Source organism: Pangasianodon hypophthalmus, chromosome 7 (assembly GCF_027358585.1).
Source record: "Pangasianodon hypophthalmus isolate fPanHyp1 chromosome 7, fPanHyp1.pri, whole genome shotgun sequence".
NCBI lineage: Eukaryota > Metazoa > Chordata > Actinopteri > Siluriformes > Pangasiidae > Pangasianodon > Pangasianodon hypophthalmus.
In genome coordinates this window covers 23,256,951-23,274,693 of record NC_069716.1, presented here as the reverse complement: position 1 = coordinate 23,274,693, position 17,743 = coordinate 23,256,951, and the positions used below count along the sequence as shown (strand labels likewise).

At 39.5% G+C, this 17,743-nt stretch overlaps 2 protein-coding genes across 13 annotated transcripts in view; both read right to left on the bottom strand.

The window, feature by feature from the left end:
• Nucleotides 1–16: 16 nt before the first annotated feature.
• si:ch211-127m7.2 (uncharacterized) lies at nt 17–4,313 on the bottom strand. 3 transcript variants are annotated; one of them, XM_034305982.2, is made up of 4 exons: nt 3,985–4,313; nt 2,028–2,397; nt 1,837–1,909; nt 17–1,318 (listed from the first exon to the last, which is right to left on the bottom strand). In XM_034305982.2, exons 2-4 carry the CDS (start codon nt 2,204–2,206, stop codon nt 1,013–1,015), a joined length of 558 nt encoding a protein of 185 aa, XP_034161873.2. In that variant the 5' UTR covers nt 2,207–2,397; nt 3,985–4,313; the 3' UTR covers nt 17–1,012. The 3 variants fall into 3 exon arrangements, with proteins under 3 accessions (XP_034161873.2, XP_034161871.2, XP_034161872.2); XM_034305980.2 differs by lacking the exon at nt 3,985–4,313 and adding an exon at nt 3,517–3,968; XM_034305981.2 differs by lacking the exon at nt 3,985–4,313 and adding an exon at nt 2,547–2,684.
• Nucleotides 4,314–6,953: 2,640 nt separating this feature from the next.
• Nucleotides 6,954–17,743, bottom strand: part of magi2b (membrane associated guanylate kinase, WW and PDZ domain containing 2b) — a 123,361-nt gene continuing 112,571 nt past the window's right edge. For 2 of the 10 annotated variants that reach the window (XM_034305947.2, XM_034305949.2), the window contains exons 20-24: nt 16,806–17,004; nt 16,050–16,193; nt 15,691–15,829; nt 13,053–13,141; nt 6,954–11,036 (exon numbers count right to left, since the gene is read on the bottom strand). In XM_034305947.2, the coding sequence (XP_034161838.2) occupies nt 10,980–11,036; nt 13,053–13,141; nt 15,691–15,829; nt 16,050–16,193; nt 16,806–17,004 (628 nt within the window). In that variant the 3' untranslated portion in view covers nt 6,954–10,979. The other 8 variants (XM_053235554.1, XM_053235555.1, XM_053235550.1 and 5 more) reach the window with 5 other exon arrangements.

Sequence of the window (17,743 nt, the reverse complement as noted above, 5' to 3'; positions counted from 1 at the left end):
AATCATACAGAACGTGTTTAACGAATGACGTTTATTCATTCATAAGGGTGTAACAGTATGGCAGCTGTTTAGGTCTGTTATCACTTTTCATAGAAATTAATTCAGACCATACCAACTGTACTTTAGTAATAAGAGCAGCAAATTACAGAATGAGCAATGTTTACAGGGAATGGGACGTGTCCCATACATGAAAATAATTGTGAAAATCAGTCGTTTTGTCAGTACAAATAAAAGGAAAACCTGAATAAATGATCATCAACAATCATACAGAAGAGGATATTATAGTAGGGCTGTAGTGTATAAGTCACTCAATACATACTGAAATGCATATTGTAAGCTTCACTGGTGTAAAAAAAAAAAAAAAAAAAAAAATCTGGAATGGTTGAAGTCCACTTGAGCCCTTAAACACAGGACACACTGCAAATCAATACAAAGTTCTTCTGATTGATCACCTTTATCTTATGACATAACATTTATATTCCTGGTCTCTAACAGGATGACTCCACCCCCATTCAAAGAGCACAAAGGCTCACTGAATGGTTTAATGAGGATGTAAATCATATGCTATGGCCTTTATATTCATCAGATCTCAAAATAATTGATTACTTATTTATGTGAGATTTAAGAGCTATGTTAGACGTTGCTCTACACCACCACCATCCTAGCAGCAGTTAAAGGAATATCTTTTGGAAGAACCTGAATCTGTGCCAAGATGGTGTGAATCTGTTCTGGTGGTTGGTGGTGGCCCAAAACTTTACTAAGACATTTAATGTTAAATTTGCCACCCATTATTTATACCTATATCTCTTCTGTTTACTTCCCTCTTAAATTCAAGCTCCAACAGTTTAGCTGATGCTGATCTAAACTAAACTTTGTGGCAACACAGGACACTCAGAGTGAAGGCTTTGCACAGAGGACTATAACACAGAATTATCTGGTGTTGTCCCTGAATTATCAGTTCATCAGTTTTGCTGAAGTAAACACAAAACTCTTCAGCACTTGTGTTTCATCATCAGCTGAAAAAGATCTCTCGCAGCACCTGCAGAGCTTCACTGTCAGAATCACTCTGAGAGTTGTCCTCCTCAGACTCAGCTTCCTTCTCCAAAACCGCTGATGAAGCTAAAGGCTGCTCACCAGAGCTCTCTGATGCACTACTGCACCATCTCTCCTCTAAAAACTTACTGTACGGTACTTTCTTTTGCTCAGCAATATCCACGGCTGGCTCCGAAACTTCTGAGTCTGTCGTCTCTTCATGATCAGTCTCTGGAATCACTGTCATTTCAGTGTTCAGTGGAGCACATCTGTCTGCTGCAGCTGTCTTTAATATAAAGACAAACAAGGTTAAATGATGATGAGACATGATGTGCACAATGTAACTAACTTTATTTCTTTTTTAAACAATCTTTGTAAGTCGACAAGGGTTAAAATATAAAGGTGATGCAAGTTATATTTACAGCATTTGGCAGATTCCTTTAACCAGAGCGACTTATATTTATCTCATTCATACAACTGAGGGTTAAGGGCCTTATTCAGGGGCCCAGCTGTGGCAGCTTGACAGGCGTGGGATTTGAACTCGGAACCTTCTGATCACTAGTCCAACGTCTTAACCACTGAACTATCCTTGATGCAGCGCAATTCAGAAGCATAAACCTGCAGAAAAATCCAACGAGGTCTGAGCAGCTCTCAGCCGCCAAACACTGAACTGGTCAAACTGGAAGACCATCTTTAGCAGCTGATAAGATATTTTTCAGCTTCCTTATTATTTTTAAGAAGTCCATATTCACTCCCAAACGTCTAGGAGTCAATAAACAGGATTTTTTCACGAAAACCTCTCACCTCTCCGTTATGTCTCTTTATAACACTGAGTGCTGTTTCCATGAGCTCCCGTTCATTCATCCAGTATATCATTCTGCAAAAAAACAACAAAAAAACCCTCCTCTGTTTACCAAGATGTCACTTCTGCTTTCACATAAATATCAGAGAAAAAAGAACGAAGTTTTAATTAAAGCCTGTTTCTACAACTATACCTTTTGATGCCCTTTTTTCGTACAGATTTGGTCGCCTTTACTTCCGGTTTCCTCTTTAGAGACTCTCTGAGCTGCTCTTCTTTGCCACTTTTCTCCTCAGATGCGACCATCCAGGCTGGAAGATTCCGTTTTGCAGACATAATAATGCAATAGTCAACTGATCCAAACGAGCTATTCATATCATAAACCCCATGAAAACGCTGCGAAACGCCAAAACACACCGCTCCATGTGACTTCCTGTCTCATGGTTGCCATGGTTTCATTCTCACAGGGTGCGTCCCAAATCAAATCCACTGAGCCCTTGTGTAGTATGGGGTAAAGGGAAGATTCAGCCATTTTCTAGGGTGTTCAAATGTAGAAATAAATGATCCTAAAACAACGAGGGAAAAAATGACAAAAATTACATCCTAATGCATCACAAAATGCAGGAAACAAACGTGTGCCCTTACTAACATTAGTAATAGCTTACTGCATTCATGTCAGATTTTAAACTAAGTTCTATCCATCCATTTTCTGTACCGCTTATCCTACACAGGGTCACAGGGGGCCTGGAGCCTGGAGCCTCTCCCAGCAGACTGGGGATAAAGGCGGGGGACACCCTGGACAGGGTGCCAAGCCATCGCAGGGCACAATCACACACACACACACACACACACACACACACACTCACTCACCCACTACAGACAATTTAGAGTCAATCAGCCTACAATGCATGTCTTTGGACTGGGGGAGGAAACCAGAGTACCTGGAGGAAACCCCCAAAGCACGGGGAGAACCTGCAAACTCCTCTAATTTCAACAACTCAGAAAAGCTAAACTGTAATACTTACTAATGACTATCCTTACTATGACTAAACTGTTTGATAGAGTTCAGTCAGATCCGTACATTACACTACTACCTTTACCTTTGCATTACTGGTATGCATCATATTGTTTACCACTGTACACTGTTAACCTATTGCACCATAACCTTGTTACCTCATTTTAACTTATTTACTACTTGCACTACTGGTTGGATGCTAACTGCATTTCATTGTCTCTGTACTCATACTCTGACAATGACAATAAAGTTGAACCTAACCTAACCTAACCTTTAACTGTGCATTGTTTACACTTGTCAGTACAGTGAGACAACAATTTGTCCTTCAGCTTTTTCTATAACCACATTATAATGAGTGTCCACTGTAAGCTATTTCAGACTGAACAGTTTCAGGAACATGCTGATAACATGACTAACATTAGCAGTATTTACCTTCATAGCATATGGCTTATTATATATATAAAAAAAGACAGACATGATGCACTGTTGGTGAACATCACACACAATAATTTAATGTACGTGTTTAGAAACCAGTATTATAGGCAGTATCCAGTTTCAGCTTCAGACACCCGGGGCAACAGCACAAGCTACTTTGTAGTGAACTGTTTGGGCTAACATTAGATACAATATTTGCCTTGGTGTTTGTTTCTGTTAATAGGCATTTTCTTACCTTCGTAGTTGTGTATGCTTGATGAAAGATAGAGAAACTGACTGTGAAATACAGCCATTGTGAGTGTAGTGACTGAACCGGAAGCACAGAATGCAATGCACAGAGTGCAATGACTCCATTATGAGTTTAACGATGGTAAAAACGCGTAATTACTGTAATTCTGACATGATGTGAAGTTTCTTTTGGTCAAATAATATTTTTTTCACCATGGCAGCCATATTGCCACCCCATTATTATAAAACACGACTTCTCCCCTATAAAGATCAATTTAAATGTTTATTTGTGCAACATTAGCCTGTTTGTTAGTTAGCTGTTGGACAATATCAGGTCTATTGCTAACATAAGTTGAGCGTGTCGGTTTTTTCTCATGTCACACACGATGTTTTTCAGTATTACAGCAATCCTCTAACACAAGCCAGTCCTTTTGGTTTCTCAGATGGTGAAGCTTCACTCTAAACAAAACTGTACCTCGGTTTGAAACGCACCCCAGCTGAAGCGCTTCATCTACGGCTGATGACAGCGCCACCGCGACAGCCACTTTCCGACAGCGCCACCGCGGGGTCTGGAGCACTCGGGTCGCAGTGCTCTTCTGGCTTCTTCATCATAAAATAATACTTTGCTTGTTTATGAAAGATTTGTTGATACACGTCCGGTTTAGCAGAACTGTCAGCAATCTATAAAGTTTCCTCAGTTTGGTGTGGAATCTGTGTGGAAACAGTGCATCTGTTCATTCATACCGATGATGAACAAAACGAACTGGACTGACCTGCACTAAATAACTGACATATGTACTATATTACGCAATTCCAAGAACCGACTCTTTTAGGTGAACACTTAGAACCGACTCTTTTAGGTGAACACTTAGAACCGACTCTTTTAGGTGAACACTTAGAACCGACTCTTTTAAGTGAACACTTAGAACCGACTCTTTTAGGTGAACACTTAGAACCGACTCTTTTAAGTGAACACTTAGAACCGACTCTTTTAGGTGAACACTTAGAACCGACTCTTTTAGGTGAACACTTAGAACAGACTCTTTTAGGTGAACACTTAGAACCGACTCTTTTAGGTGAACACTTAGAACAGACTCTTTTAGGTGAACGTTAAGAAGTTTTTTTTGGCGCATGTGGGTAATGAGCTTGCTCTTGTAGTGTAATTTAAGGAAATGTTTAAACGAAAACCTCTTTTTTTGCATGTTGAATATGTATACTGTAGTCAGAACAACTGGAAATGAATCTTCTTCATGCAGGGATGATTGCTGTATTTATCCGTGCACATCTGTAGTGTCCTGCTGATTTTATCATTATTTCCATAGAATTTATTTTGTTAATTATAAGGAAGGGTAAGACTTCACACAACACCTCATTAGTCGAATATTTATCTTATCACCCTTCTTTCTCTATACTGCAGTGTACATACAGTGTTTGTAGGTTGTTGTGTCAAAAGACTGATAATAATGAGGCTAATTTTTAAATAATTATTTTATTCAATGGATTGTAATTTAATTGAATTTAAACGTTAAAAAAACCTGTATTATTTCTCAAACTCTCCTGACACCTAGTGGTCGAAAACTGTCATTACATGCAAAACCACTCATATCACAGAATTAATACATTAAAAGGTGATTTTGTCAGTTATTTAAATTTAAAACAATGAAACAACCCCATGTATGTAAATGTCATTTATTTGGTATAGATATTAATACTTGAACTTGGGCTGGTGCTTGTTTAACACCTTGTTGTTTAACACATGTACATGAAAATAATAACTTTCAGAGGAATTTTGGCACCAGGCGAGACGCCCAGCTCTTCCTCTCTGAGGAGCTTCAACTGCACACACAGGAAGTGACGTGTGTGTAGCGTCAGAGTGTGGCAGGTCTGAAGGTGTGATGTCACTGTACTTCAGAAGCTCCTTGATCAGAGAAGCATCTGAAACAGTGGCCACATAAGGAAAACTCTTATGAGGTCTTGAGGTGAGATCTCTGAAGACACGCTCTGTTAGACTCCAGCAGATTCAGCCAGCAGTCTGATCAGAAGTAATGTGCGGAAGTTTGTGCTGTCATTAAGTACTCCTACCTGAGATTTTACACTGGTGCTGTCACTGTCACTACAGCTCAGGTAGAAGGAACTGTCTGAGGGAGTACTGTATCGTAACAGCACCGTGTCTTCATCATGGATGACCTCAAGAATTGTGGCAAAAAAAGCATCCTTCAGCTCCAGACTTTCAGTGTTAACCATGCATCAGCTGATTTGTACAACAAACATGTTTAGCTTGATTTAGTTACCTGCAGTTTTTGCTGTCTAACTGACAGGTCATTAAATAACTGATTTATTTACTATATTACACAATTACAAAATTATTTACAAGAATACAGAGGGTTATGTAAAAGATTCTCTTCAGCTGACAGGCTTTAAATGTGCCTGTGCTAGTGAGGCCTGTGCTAACAATATGTTATGTACGGGCTATTTGGGTGGGTTTTTTTGCTGTTATTGTACAATACTGTTATGCTTGTGGTGTAATCGAATGCAAATGCTTCAATGGAAACCACTTTTGCTACTTATTGAAGATGTACTGTATGTAGTCAGGACCAGAGGTGGTGCTCAGAATAACTGGAAATGAATCTTCTTAATGAAATACAGACGCAGACGCACAGCTGCATTATTGTGGGATGATTATTGTATCTGTAGTGCCTTGCTCTTTTCGTAGAGCCAGGGCACTCGACTCTGCTCATCACTAAGAGACACTCTTTCAGCTCCCAGCGCTCACCTAAAAGAGCCGGCACTAAGAGTTCACTCTTTCCTGAACTTAATGGCAAGCGTGGCACAAAACAAACAGCACCATTGTGTATGCTCAATGTCCAAATGAACTTTTTATTACTCATCTAACTTTTGGATTACAATACTTTAATGTGCTTGCTGGTAATAGCAGTCATTTCAAAAATCGTTTACAGAATAATTCTTGTCTCCGAGAAAGTGACTGTATCCTGCAAATGAAGTTTTTTGGCTAAATCTACTTGGATTGTTGACTGTATTGCTGATTTTGCAGTATTACTATACAACATAAAAGCTTTCTGCAGTTATATTGGTTTATCATTGTGAACATAGTCTATGGGTTTAAGTGTGTGCTTCAATAAATCTAACTTTGCTTGTTCTACTCGTTATTTTGTGGTTCATTTCTGGCACATTTCTCTATTGGCACAGCTAAATATACACTTGTGGCTAGGCTACTGGCCTACACTGACAACTACACTGGCAATTTTAGCACACATTTAAAACAAAGTACAATATGAGCTTTCTTAAACATAAGCACTTTAATGAGGTCCAAAAAATACAACTCTTTAATTATGATCATTTCTTTTATTTGTGTTGTTCAGTACCGTTAACAACCGCTCACACTCATAGAAACGGACATGAGTATAATGAGTACTATAAAATGAATACTTTACACCATGTCAAGAGTTTATTTGACAGTATTTCAGAATATCATACAGGTAAACAAGAGTTTAGCAAAATTTAATATATCCGCACTGTTGCATTTCATAAAAATATTTGATCACTTAAGTCTTTGAAACTATCAATAATACATTAAACCATATTTATAGGAGTACAGCTGTACAAGGTAAATACACATCTAACACTACACAGTAATATCGATCTGAAATGGGGCCCTTGAATGTGCCATCTTTCACAGATTCAATATTTTCCTCAGTAATATAAAATTTTTCTTTTTGTTTTTTTTTTCCCACAGCAGGCAGGATACAGCTTCATCAGGAAAAGCTTGAGCTGTGCAATAGATGCTCTGTCTTTCTCTTCCTACATCTCCACATGTAAACAGCAATTAAATCTAACACACTTCAACCACTCGGTGAATCAGTAACTGGTACAAATGCATGTCGCAGGTACAAAACTATCAGGGCCTGATCAACACTTTCATCTTCACTGTGGCACATTATGTTTTTTTCACATTTCCCCCAAGATTTAGGTCTCTGATATGTGACTGAATTGAACGCAGCTTCGGTATTGGTCTCAGATATAAATGGTTCCATACTGCTTCGTATTTTTTAGTTACATTCCATGTACTCGAGTATCGTCTTCTATTGGCACAGTTATCAGGCTGTGTGTGGGCTGGAGAGTAGCGGAGGCCCGCTGTAGTTTCATATGAACATACTGCACATGAAGGCAAAGCAGAGAGAAATGTTTGCCTTACAGAATCATTTTATGGCACAAATTACTCCTTACACGGAAAGTAGCCGAGCTTCCAGTCTCACAAACAATGTAGTGATCCAATCAGTCATGCTTGCTTTTAAGCTAAAGACTAAAAGATGTTATTAGACGAAATGTTACTACCTCAGGCAGGTACCAGTGAAAAATATGCAGGTTGAGTTAAAAATGTAGAATTAGCTTCACAAGTTATACTGACTCATGCGCTCCAGTAAGGCAGGCTGGGAGAATCTAGCATTTCTCTAGCAAGAAATGTACTTATAATGTGGCCAGTACCCTTGTAACACAAATTTTTAAAACCATTTTGAAGTAATACTCTATTTTCTTTTTCCAAATTCTCTTTCTACTGAATCTGTATGACGTTATTACCACAGACAAGGATTCTGACACTTTTCCCTGCACTGAGAAATATTCTCGCTATATTCGTCTTGGCCAATTCCCACCCACCAGCCAGCTCTCCTCTATAATAAAACAGCTATCAACCAGGGAGGGTGAAGGCTAACACGCGCTTCCTTTGAGACAAGTGAAGCAAGCAATCCGCACTTTTTCAAATAGCTGATCAAGTAGTGTCACAGAGCAGCGTAACACACTCAGAAGAAAGTGCTGTCTACCCTCTTCTGCATACATGAGCTCATAGACGATCAGGATTGGCTAGTGTCGCTGTGATTGACAGGGGAGAGAGTGGGAATCCCTCCCACCCATAGAGCATGGCCAATTTTTGGACTCCTGGCCATGGATGACTCGTGGCCCGTGGCATCATCTGGCTTCGAACTTAAGATCTCTGGATGATATGGAGAACAAAAAGGTAGCCCAGAAGAGATTATTTGATTAAAAATGAGTTTATGATGGACATCCAAGGCCAGTTGTCAGGGCACTCAATAAATGTTAATATAAAACACATTTTTGTAGAATGCTTTAACAAATTCTTGGAATGATTTGTAAACTTAGCTATCTGTAGAATTTGTTCTATCAGAGATGGGACCAGTTTCAAAGACAAGAAACATGGAAGTGTCTGACTTTCCACCGGACTGCATACAGATATCGCAAAACATTTGGGAAGGTTGTATTGAAGGTTGATTTGTAGTTTTGAACTAAACAGACATTCATTTATCTTCAGTCATTGTTTATCCTGGTCAGAGTCGTGGCAGATCCAGATCCAGAACACACATAGGCATAATTTTGAATGTTTTTTGGGAGGTAGGAGGAACTGGAGAAGCAAGAACACTACCTGATGAACCACCATGGACCGTAACATAATTCACAAGTTTACTGAGAGAATTCAATTACTTCCCTTAGACTTTCATTATAAATGAGTTTCAGGGAAACAGATTTTGCATTCTTTTCTCAGTAGGGGGAAATATGACAATTCTTGGCCTTACTACTCACATAAATGCTTCGTTATGATTTTTAATTATGCTGGAATTTCTTTTAATGATGCTGGTTATTATCTAGGCTGTGCACGATAGATGCAAATGTCTTGACTGATTCTCTTGCCTGGTATTATATCATGATGTGCTAAATGTCTCATGCTTCAACAAAAATGTGATTTAAAAAAATCTGTATGGTGTGAATGATATAACAGAAATGTAGAACTAACCAATCGGTCAAAGCTGTAGTGCTTTTCCTACAGTACCAAGCACACGCAGACTGTATTTTCAGAGACATTCCCAAAAACTCTGACAGCTGCATGTTTTAATGTAAAAAAAAAAAAAGCTAAATCTCCAATATAGTCCACGTAAGGACTATGAGTTGTCTTGGAAAACACATTTCATGCTGTATCCATTCCTGCCAGTAAGGCACTCTGCCCCATACAACTGGGTCTCTGTTCACACTATACACACTCTGCTATTTCCCCAAATCTCACCGGCTCACACCTTCCTCCATGTGAGCAAACATTTCAATTTACTTAGACTCCCATGGTCTCAGATAGCACAATTCAATCCCCCCCTTGCTTTGCCATTTTCTGGATGTAATCCAACCACATAGCTTCCACCTACTAAAGTTCCTTTAGCTTGATGGCCTTGAGGCAAAAGGAGACGACGGAGGGCCGATTATAAGGATTGGGACGGGGCCCCGGCCCCACAGTGGTGTGGTTCATGAAGCACAGTACAGGGACAATGAGGCTGGAATGACACACTGAGGCTTTTGAGAAATCCTGCACAAAGCGTGGTACGCAGGTTTGGCTCGGTAGTCCACAGTCGTTAAAAAAATCTTGCCTTCATAACATAAATGGAGTGCATTTCATATTATTATAATAAAGTATTACTAATATGATACTGTATTACAGATGGTTAGAGGTACAAGTCTTCATGATTGTGTCGCTGACTGATATGTTTATTTATACGATGCTGTTTTTTTTTTTAATTTTCCCTTCGTTTGTGATCATTTAAAAAAATTATAATTCATAATTGACAGCTTTTCTTAGTTAAATCATGTTTTCTCAACAGAAAAATGCAATGTGATGAAATGATCTTCGCCTCATTTTATCTTTCTGTTCACATCAGTGCACATGGGAAGGTCTACGCTGGACTAACACTGACAAATAATGAAACACAATACTGCTGAAATATTCGAGTTCTTCATGGATTTCTGGTGGCTGTGGTACCTTTCATGCTACACATAGATATTTGAATTTCTTCACTGGTTGCCCCAGGGATTTAAGGGGCCTGTAATATAAGCAACTCAAAATAATACAAACAAACCCTCCTACATGATCAACCAAGTACGGGAACAGGATTGAATCCCTATCAGATGGTGAGTGGAGCACAATGAGAGAGAATCCAACGGGTACGAAGACCAGACTGAACAGTCCGGTCCGGTCTTCTTAGATGTCCTTGGATCCAGAGTCAAACTGTAGAGTGCCTATGTGAGCCAGGGGAGTTAAATCGGGCCTGGTGGCCCCTCCGTGTTTTCATTATCGTAAAAAAACCTGGATCAGACAATCCATGACTGGCATTCATCCACTGACTTCAAACCAGACACTGTTTATCCTTTCCCAGGACTTTCCATCCCGTTCATACATAGCTCTTCTGGATGGACCTGCCACCCCACCTCTGTGTGCAACTCTACAATGCTGGTGGCACCGAGCTAAGCTGGCCTCCAGTGAGCACCATGTCTGGTCCAGGCCCATCATGCAGTGCCTGTGGAGGGGGGAGGGGGGGGCGTGGCACGAGGCACCAGGGGGCAGGGCTGGGTGAGATGATGGGCAATGACAAAGGGCTCAAGTCGATTAACGGGGCCACGCTACTTCCGGCAAGGCAGCGGGGGCTGGAGGGTCAGAACTCCAGGAGGTGGCACCGTCTAGTAAAAAAAAAAAAAAAAAAAAAAAAAAAAAAAAATATCATACATGACCTTAAAATAAACTATGTTACTACACCAAACTGTCTAATGTTTGAGCAAAAATAGCATTATTTGGTTTAGATCAGGAGTTCCCAAACCTTTTGAGCAAACAAACCTAAACGGACATTATGAATTTTCTGCAACTCCAAGCCTTGACCACCCTGCATTTTTTATTCCAGATTTATAATTTAGAGCTACTGTAATATTTTATCACGTCAGTAATATATGTGTAATGTAAATGACAACTACAAACCTTGCAGTAGGAATCACTGTTTTCAATGCCCACAAAGGCCTACTGTTTTTGCAGTGTTATTTACCATAAGTCCATGGAAATCCATATTAAATAACTGTTTCCACAGATTTTCATGTCTGATTTCTGTTGTTCCACGGAGTCATTCAACATTGTTGAGGAACTTGCAGAAGTAGATGGACAATGAAATCTGTCCATTTTTATCGCTAAGCTCCTATGCTAATGAGGTAGTAATCAAGACTAAAATAGTGTACTATTTTAACCATGTTTCCAAAACTTTTGTAAATTTGGTGGAAATTTTTAGTGCAGTTTGGCTTACACAAACATTTACACACAACTTTAATAAAAGATAAAGATAAATGTTAAACATAAACGGTGCACAATATTTGTGTTGTCTTTTATTTTCACCTAAAAAAAGTTTGACAAGAAGTCCTTCTGGAAAACATAGCCGAATCATTGGGACAATGCATGAAAGAAGCCAACGAGCTGAAGTTAAGGCTTGGCCTCAAAAAGGATTTGATGGTTTTCGAGCTCAGTCTTGAATTAGTCTCTCTTTCTTTTGGCCTCGACCCCCTAAAGACTCAGTCTCAGCTAGTCCTGGTCTTGGACTTGACAATGGCGGTGTTGACTAGAGCCCCATCATGTACACTTGCAGACTCTGGGTCTCGCTATAGATTCACAAAGTGTTAATGTCACCCAGTGTGGAGAGTTGGAGGAGGACTGCGAAAATTAGGGTACGATTTGGGATGCTGAAAAATGTCACAACACCAGCCAATGAGCATGCATCATGTTTTTCTTTACCTTTTTTAAATTAATATAAAATTTAGTCCATTAATTCATTCATTATCCATTAATATCTGTCCATTATCTAATTATCTCTTTGTTCAAATAGCAAATAATACATACATTTTAATTTCAATTAGGACACTAATAAGGAATTTATAACAAATCAAAATTAACACGTGAAATTTAAAGGCTTTTTTTTTGTTAAACGATAAAACTACGCTAGTATTTCACATATTTTATTACTTTAACCATACATCAGTAAAATATTATTAAAACATGAAGCATTATGTAATATGAGGCTAAAGTCAAATGGTAAGTGTAATTCATTTAAAAAGTAGGAGTTGAAGATGATCTGTAGTCCTGGTGTGTTAGTTTTAAATGTTTATGCATCACCCATGTGCTGATATTAAAGGCCATCTCCTCTTTGCATATACAGCACTGCATCATGCTGGAAAAACTCCCACACTGCTGACATTCTAGGTCTTGCCTTCTTTGACTCTTCTCTTGTTGCAGACATTGTTTAAAGTTCTGTCTGTGTGATATGCAATTTTCTCGCAGGTGGTGTTGCTGCTGAAACCCTAAGGAGTGTATTACATTCTACACAAGAATAGACAATCTTGTATTATAATGTTTTTGTCACTAATAAAATCCCTGATGATGAATTTCATTAAGAGTGTAAAGACAATAAAATTAGTTGGACCTTTAAAAGGCAACTCGCAAGATTTAAGTAGTTTTAGGCTCGTCAGTGTTTTCGTTGTGATTTAAATTCATTTTGCAGGCAGGAAACTGCTCAAAACATTACAAACTGTACCTTTAAAGGTATAAGTAGCAAGCAAATCATTAAAAGCACTCTTTCTCTCCTGGAAAATAGGTATTATGTGTGAGTGAAAAAGAAGGAAGAAGTAGAAACAGAAAAAACAAGCATGCAGTTTGTCACAAACCGTGTCTTTAGAGTGTCCCATTATGAAGAAATAGGGAGAGGCAAGAGTGTCGCTTTTCATGCACATGGAAAGGTTGGAAGGTACCATTCCTACGAGACAGGGAGTAAAGACCTACTCTATCACTGGCATTAAGAGTAGAAGCAGAAGAAGACCAGTTAATACTACAAGCAGTTAGAGAACAGCGTGGTGAAAACTAATGTCTTATCTCTACTGGCCAGGTTTCAGCTTGCTGATTTTCTGACGTCCGCGTTATCATTAGAGTCTGGCAAAGCAGCTCAAAGCTGGCTCAGTCAGCCCGCTTTTACCTCCTGATCCAAATGTGAAATTGTGTGATGAGGCTGACTGGCTGCTGGCCAGAGATCTGAGCGCTGCCTCATACACACATGCTTCGAGTTAAATGAAGTGATTAGAATTAAAGGTAGCCAAGCGCACTGACAATTAAAATTATATAAACTATTAAAAACAAATCAGCTGCCTTTGTATACGGTGAATTCCTCTGGGGAAACAGGTGCTATCCTTAAATTGCCTTAATTAAGGTTATTGCTGACTTTTTCAGCCATCAGTCAAAAAAAAAGCAATAGGAATTCCTACGTTCTTATGGATTTTTCATTTAGAGCAACTAAGTGAGCGCAGCCAGTAGAGATCAGAGCATAAAGAACATTCAGGCCTAAAAGGATATTTCAGACAAAAATTTAATGTACACAAATTCTTCCTCAAATGTAGTCAGTCAGCCAAGACATGTATAGACTCTTGATATTCTCTACTTTTGAGCTTTGGAACTAATGTTGCTAACATGTAAGGGAAGCTTATAGCTAGAGCCGCCCCATCGAATTCACGGCAAGATGTGCTTCATTTCAAAGACGCATTTTCTAAAAAAATCACAGGTATTAAAAGAATCTACATTTCATGGCATTTATTAAAATCACTTCAATCACCCAGGACTGTAGGAGTAGTCTAGGGTACCACAAGCAGCAAATGCCTACCTCAATACATGTGGTGACTGTGCTAGGCTTCATGTGCTGTCTGAGATCAATAGGAAGTGTCAGCGCAGTTTAGCAAGATTAGGCAACCTTGCTTCATAAGAATTCCAAAAACTTGACAGTGTGGTGTACACCTCTTGTGCAATGTTTATAGATGTGTATTTCTGATGTACGTAGTTGTTGTCAAAGCCAGGAATGGTAGTGTTGACTGAATTTTAAATCCACTGTCAAAAGGAGAACATGTGCAGGGTGAATGCGCACTGCTTTCAAACATTATGCTGTTGGATCATCATCCTTTTTTGGCTACGTTAAAAACAAGCTTGCCTAAATTCTGACTTTCATGTCAAATTGTCATTTAAACAGAAAAAAAGCTGATTTCAGGGACCATGATGCAATTTTCTCTGCCTTCAGTTTGGAAGGATCCATTTAGTGCTACCAGTTAAGCATTATTATAGTATGTGGACTCTTGACCATCACACCCATATGTTGTTCTTCTCCAAACTGTTGCTACAAAGTTGGAAGCAAACAACTCTATAGAATGTCACTGTATGCTGTAAAATTACAATTTCCCTTCACTGGAAGTAAGACGCCCAAACCTCTTCCAGCATGACAATGCCCCTGTGTACAAAGCGAGCTCCATGAACACCTGGTTTGCCAAGATTGGAGTGGAAGAATTCAGGTGTCCTGCACAGATCCCTCACCTCAACCCCACTGACCACCTCTGGAATGAACTGGAACGATGAATCAGCCCCAAACCTCCTCACCTGACATCAGCGCCTGATCTCACTAACGCTCTTGTGGCCAAAATCTAGTGGAAAGCCTTCCCAGAAGAGTGGAGGCTGTTACAGCAGAAAAGGGGGACAAATTCATATTAATGCCCATGGATTTGGAACAGGATGCTCAGCAAGCACATATGGATATGATAGTCGGGTGTCCGCAAACTTTTAGCCATATAATATTATACAGCCGTATAATCATAAATCAGCACACATTTGCCTCAATTACACAATTTGGCTAAGTAATACCATTTGCTCCATTAGTTTCATAAACTGTGTGTTTACAGCATTTGGCAGGTGCCTTTATGCAGAGCAACGTCAGCAGAATTCACATTCATAAAAAAAAACCCTACAAATGAAACAGACTTCTAATGTTTAAAGCCACAGCTTCTTCATGACTCCGGTATTTGGGTGGAGTGACACAAACCTATGTGCTGAGAGAGAAAGTGGTTTGGATTTAAGATTGCTGCTACAGTTTTCTTTCACTTTAAACAGAGTTTAATACAGTGTCAGAAACAACATAAATACATATTTTTGAGAAGCATAACATTCGGCCTAGTTTGGGGCGAGTGTGTGTTGATTTATGATTGCAGTTTATGTGTTATGGTGCTAAACTGAAGGCTACAAGCTTCTCTTATTTGATAGCAATATTAGATTCAGAAAACCAAACTCGACTGATCGACTACATCTGGGGTTAGTAAGAAATAGTGTGAATTTCATATTTGAATGTATAGTCATTCATTGTATATGGTAAGAATTCCAGAGATATTTTTAGTTCATATACCAGAGAAAGCACTTTATGATTGTTAATCTTAATATATACCTGATAATGTGTTATATATAATGATATAAATGGTGTAAGGTTATGAGCGGAATACAGACCATATTCAGGCACCTGCCCCGTGCCCCGCTTGAGCAGCAGACGCACTCGTCGGCCGCCCGCCTTGATGAGCTCGATGGCCCGGCCGTGACTCATGTCCCGTGTGCTCTCGCCATTTATCTCAATAATCTGATCACCCACCTATACACACACACATACACACATAAAAGAATCACTGTTTGATGACATTTTCTGTTTCTCCAAGCCTGCAATGCTTCCCACAAACAGATTATAATGTCCAAATTCATTTAGAGAGCATCCTGGAGATGATCCGGTCTCTGGAACATTGAGGCTTCTGGGACAAACACATGCACATGCACTGGGACACACACACACACACACACGCACACGCTGGACTGACCCTCATCCTGCCGTTGCGGATAGCTGGGCCGTCCTCAGCGAGACGGAGCACAAACAGGTCCATCTTGTACTCCCTCCCTCCTCTGATGCTGAAGCCAAAGCCCTTCACGCTCTTCTCCAGCTCCACTGTGAAATAGTCGTAGTCCTGAACAGAACACAAGACTCTTCACTTACACACAGAAGTCACTGCTCTTCTCAGTTTCAGCATCACTTATTTCATTATGTTTACCCACTGCAAGTGACACTATATTAATGCTCATGTTCTAATGGATTTTTAATTCCCATGCCCAGGGTTAGGCTGAGTCAGCACACACAGCTGAGACTCGAGCGCAAGATTCTGTTTAGAGTGTTAAACAAGGGGCTGTGCAATAACGGCTAAAATGTGAATCATGTTTATCTTTCTCAATATCGAAATTAAGGTTATCACCGTTTTTCAGGCAGTTTATGAACAAAATAGTTTTATTTCAAATGAAATCAGGCTAAATGGGAACGCTAAATACAAACACAAACAAACTCTAAATACACATGTTCAGCCATAGAATTATTGTCACCCCTCAGGATAAGCCAAAATAAACACATAAAATGAACAATACATAAGTAATAAGTGATATTTTCAGCTGGAACATGTAGGCTGCTGTATGGTTTTATTTCAATACAAAATAATATTATAATATGACAGCAGTTCATGTGAGCAGAATGCGACATCAACACTCTCTATTAGCTCCACTATACACACACTTGGTGTTTGCAGTCCTACCTGTGGCCTGTAATCTGGGATTGAATGCTGTCTGTAGTCGATGAGAGGAGGCGGGTGTCTGTAATCCATAGTCGGAGGCTGTCTGTAGTCTGCTACTGGTGGATGTCTGTAGTCCACTGGAGGCTGTCTGTAGTCTGTGTACGGTGGCTGGCAGATATCTGGTTTAACATCCTGTCTGGCTTTTACCTCCGACCTGTAGCTGCCAACATGTTTCATTTAGAAGAAAGCCTTTCCCATTTCTTTCAGACTTACTATCATCTACATGTAGTGTCATAGTAAATGCATGCAACATGTTTTCTAAATGCCTCTACGCCACACTCCCACCAGTCGGGTGTTTAAAATGCTGCCGTAACGTTTTACACATCCATACACTTTTTCACTGTCAGCAGTCCATTAACATAAAGCTTCAGAAGCTTTGCTTTCTTCTGTCTTTGAGCAGGAGCCAAATCTGCCAAGGCTCAGTTCCCAGCTCAAAGCTGAGTAAGACATGTGAAAAGATCCCTGAGCCAAGAGCCATGTTTTATTGAGAAGATATCCGCTGGTAAATAATTCAGAATCAGAAGCTAAGCAACAATATGCAACCGAGTGAGAGAATAGAGTGGTTCTTCAGGTACCAGCACTCACCAGCCCCAAGAGCAAAAGAAACTTTCAATATTAAATGGTATTCCATTCTACAGTCTGTTACGCGCTGAGGTACAAAGCGAATCTAAAATGTATCTGTTTTAGGCAAGTCTCGATTTCATATTTGAAATTAAACCAAATTTGTAACTAAAGAAATCAAAAATCAAAAAGTAAATTTACCAAATTCTTAATGTCCAAGCTTTTTCTCAAGGCACACAAGCTATTCCATATATTTGTCATCTTCCTGCACCTGTACCTGATTCTTAACTGACAAATACATGAGTGTGTGTATAAGATTGTAAGACTGATGTAATTAC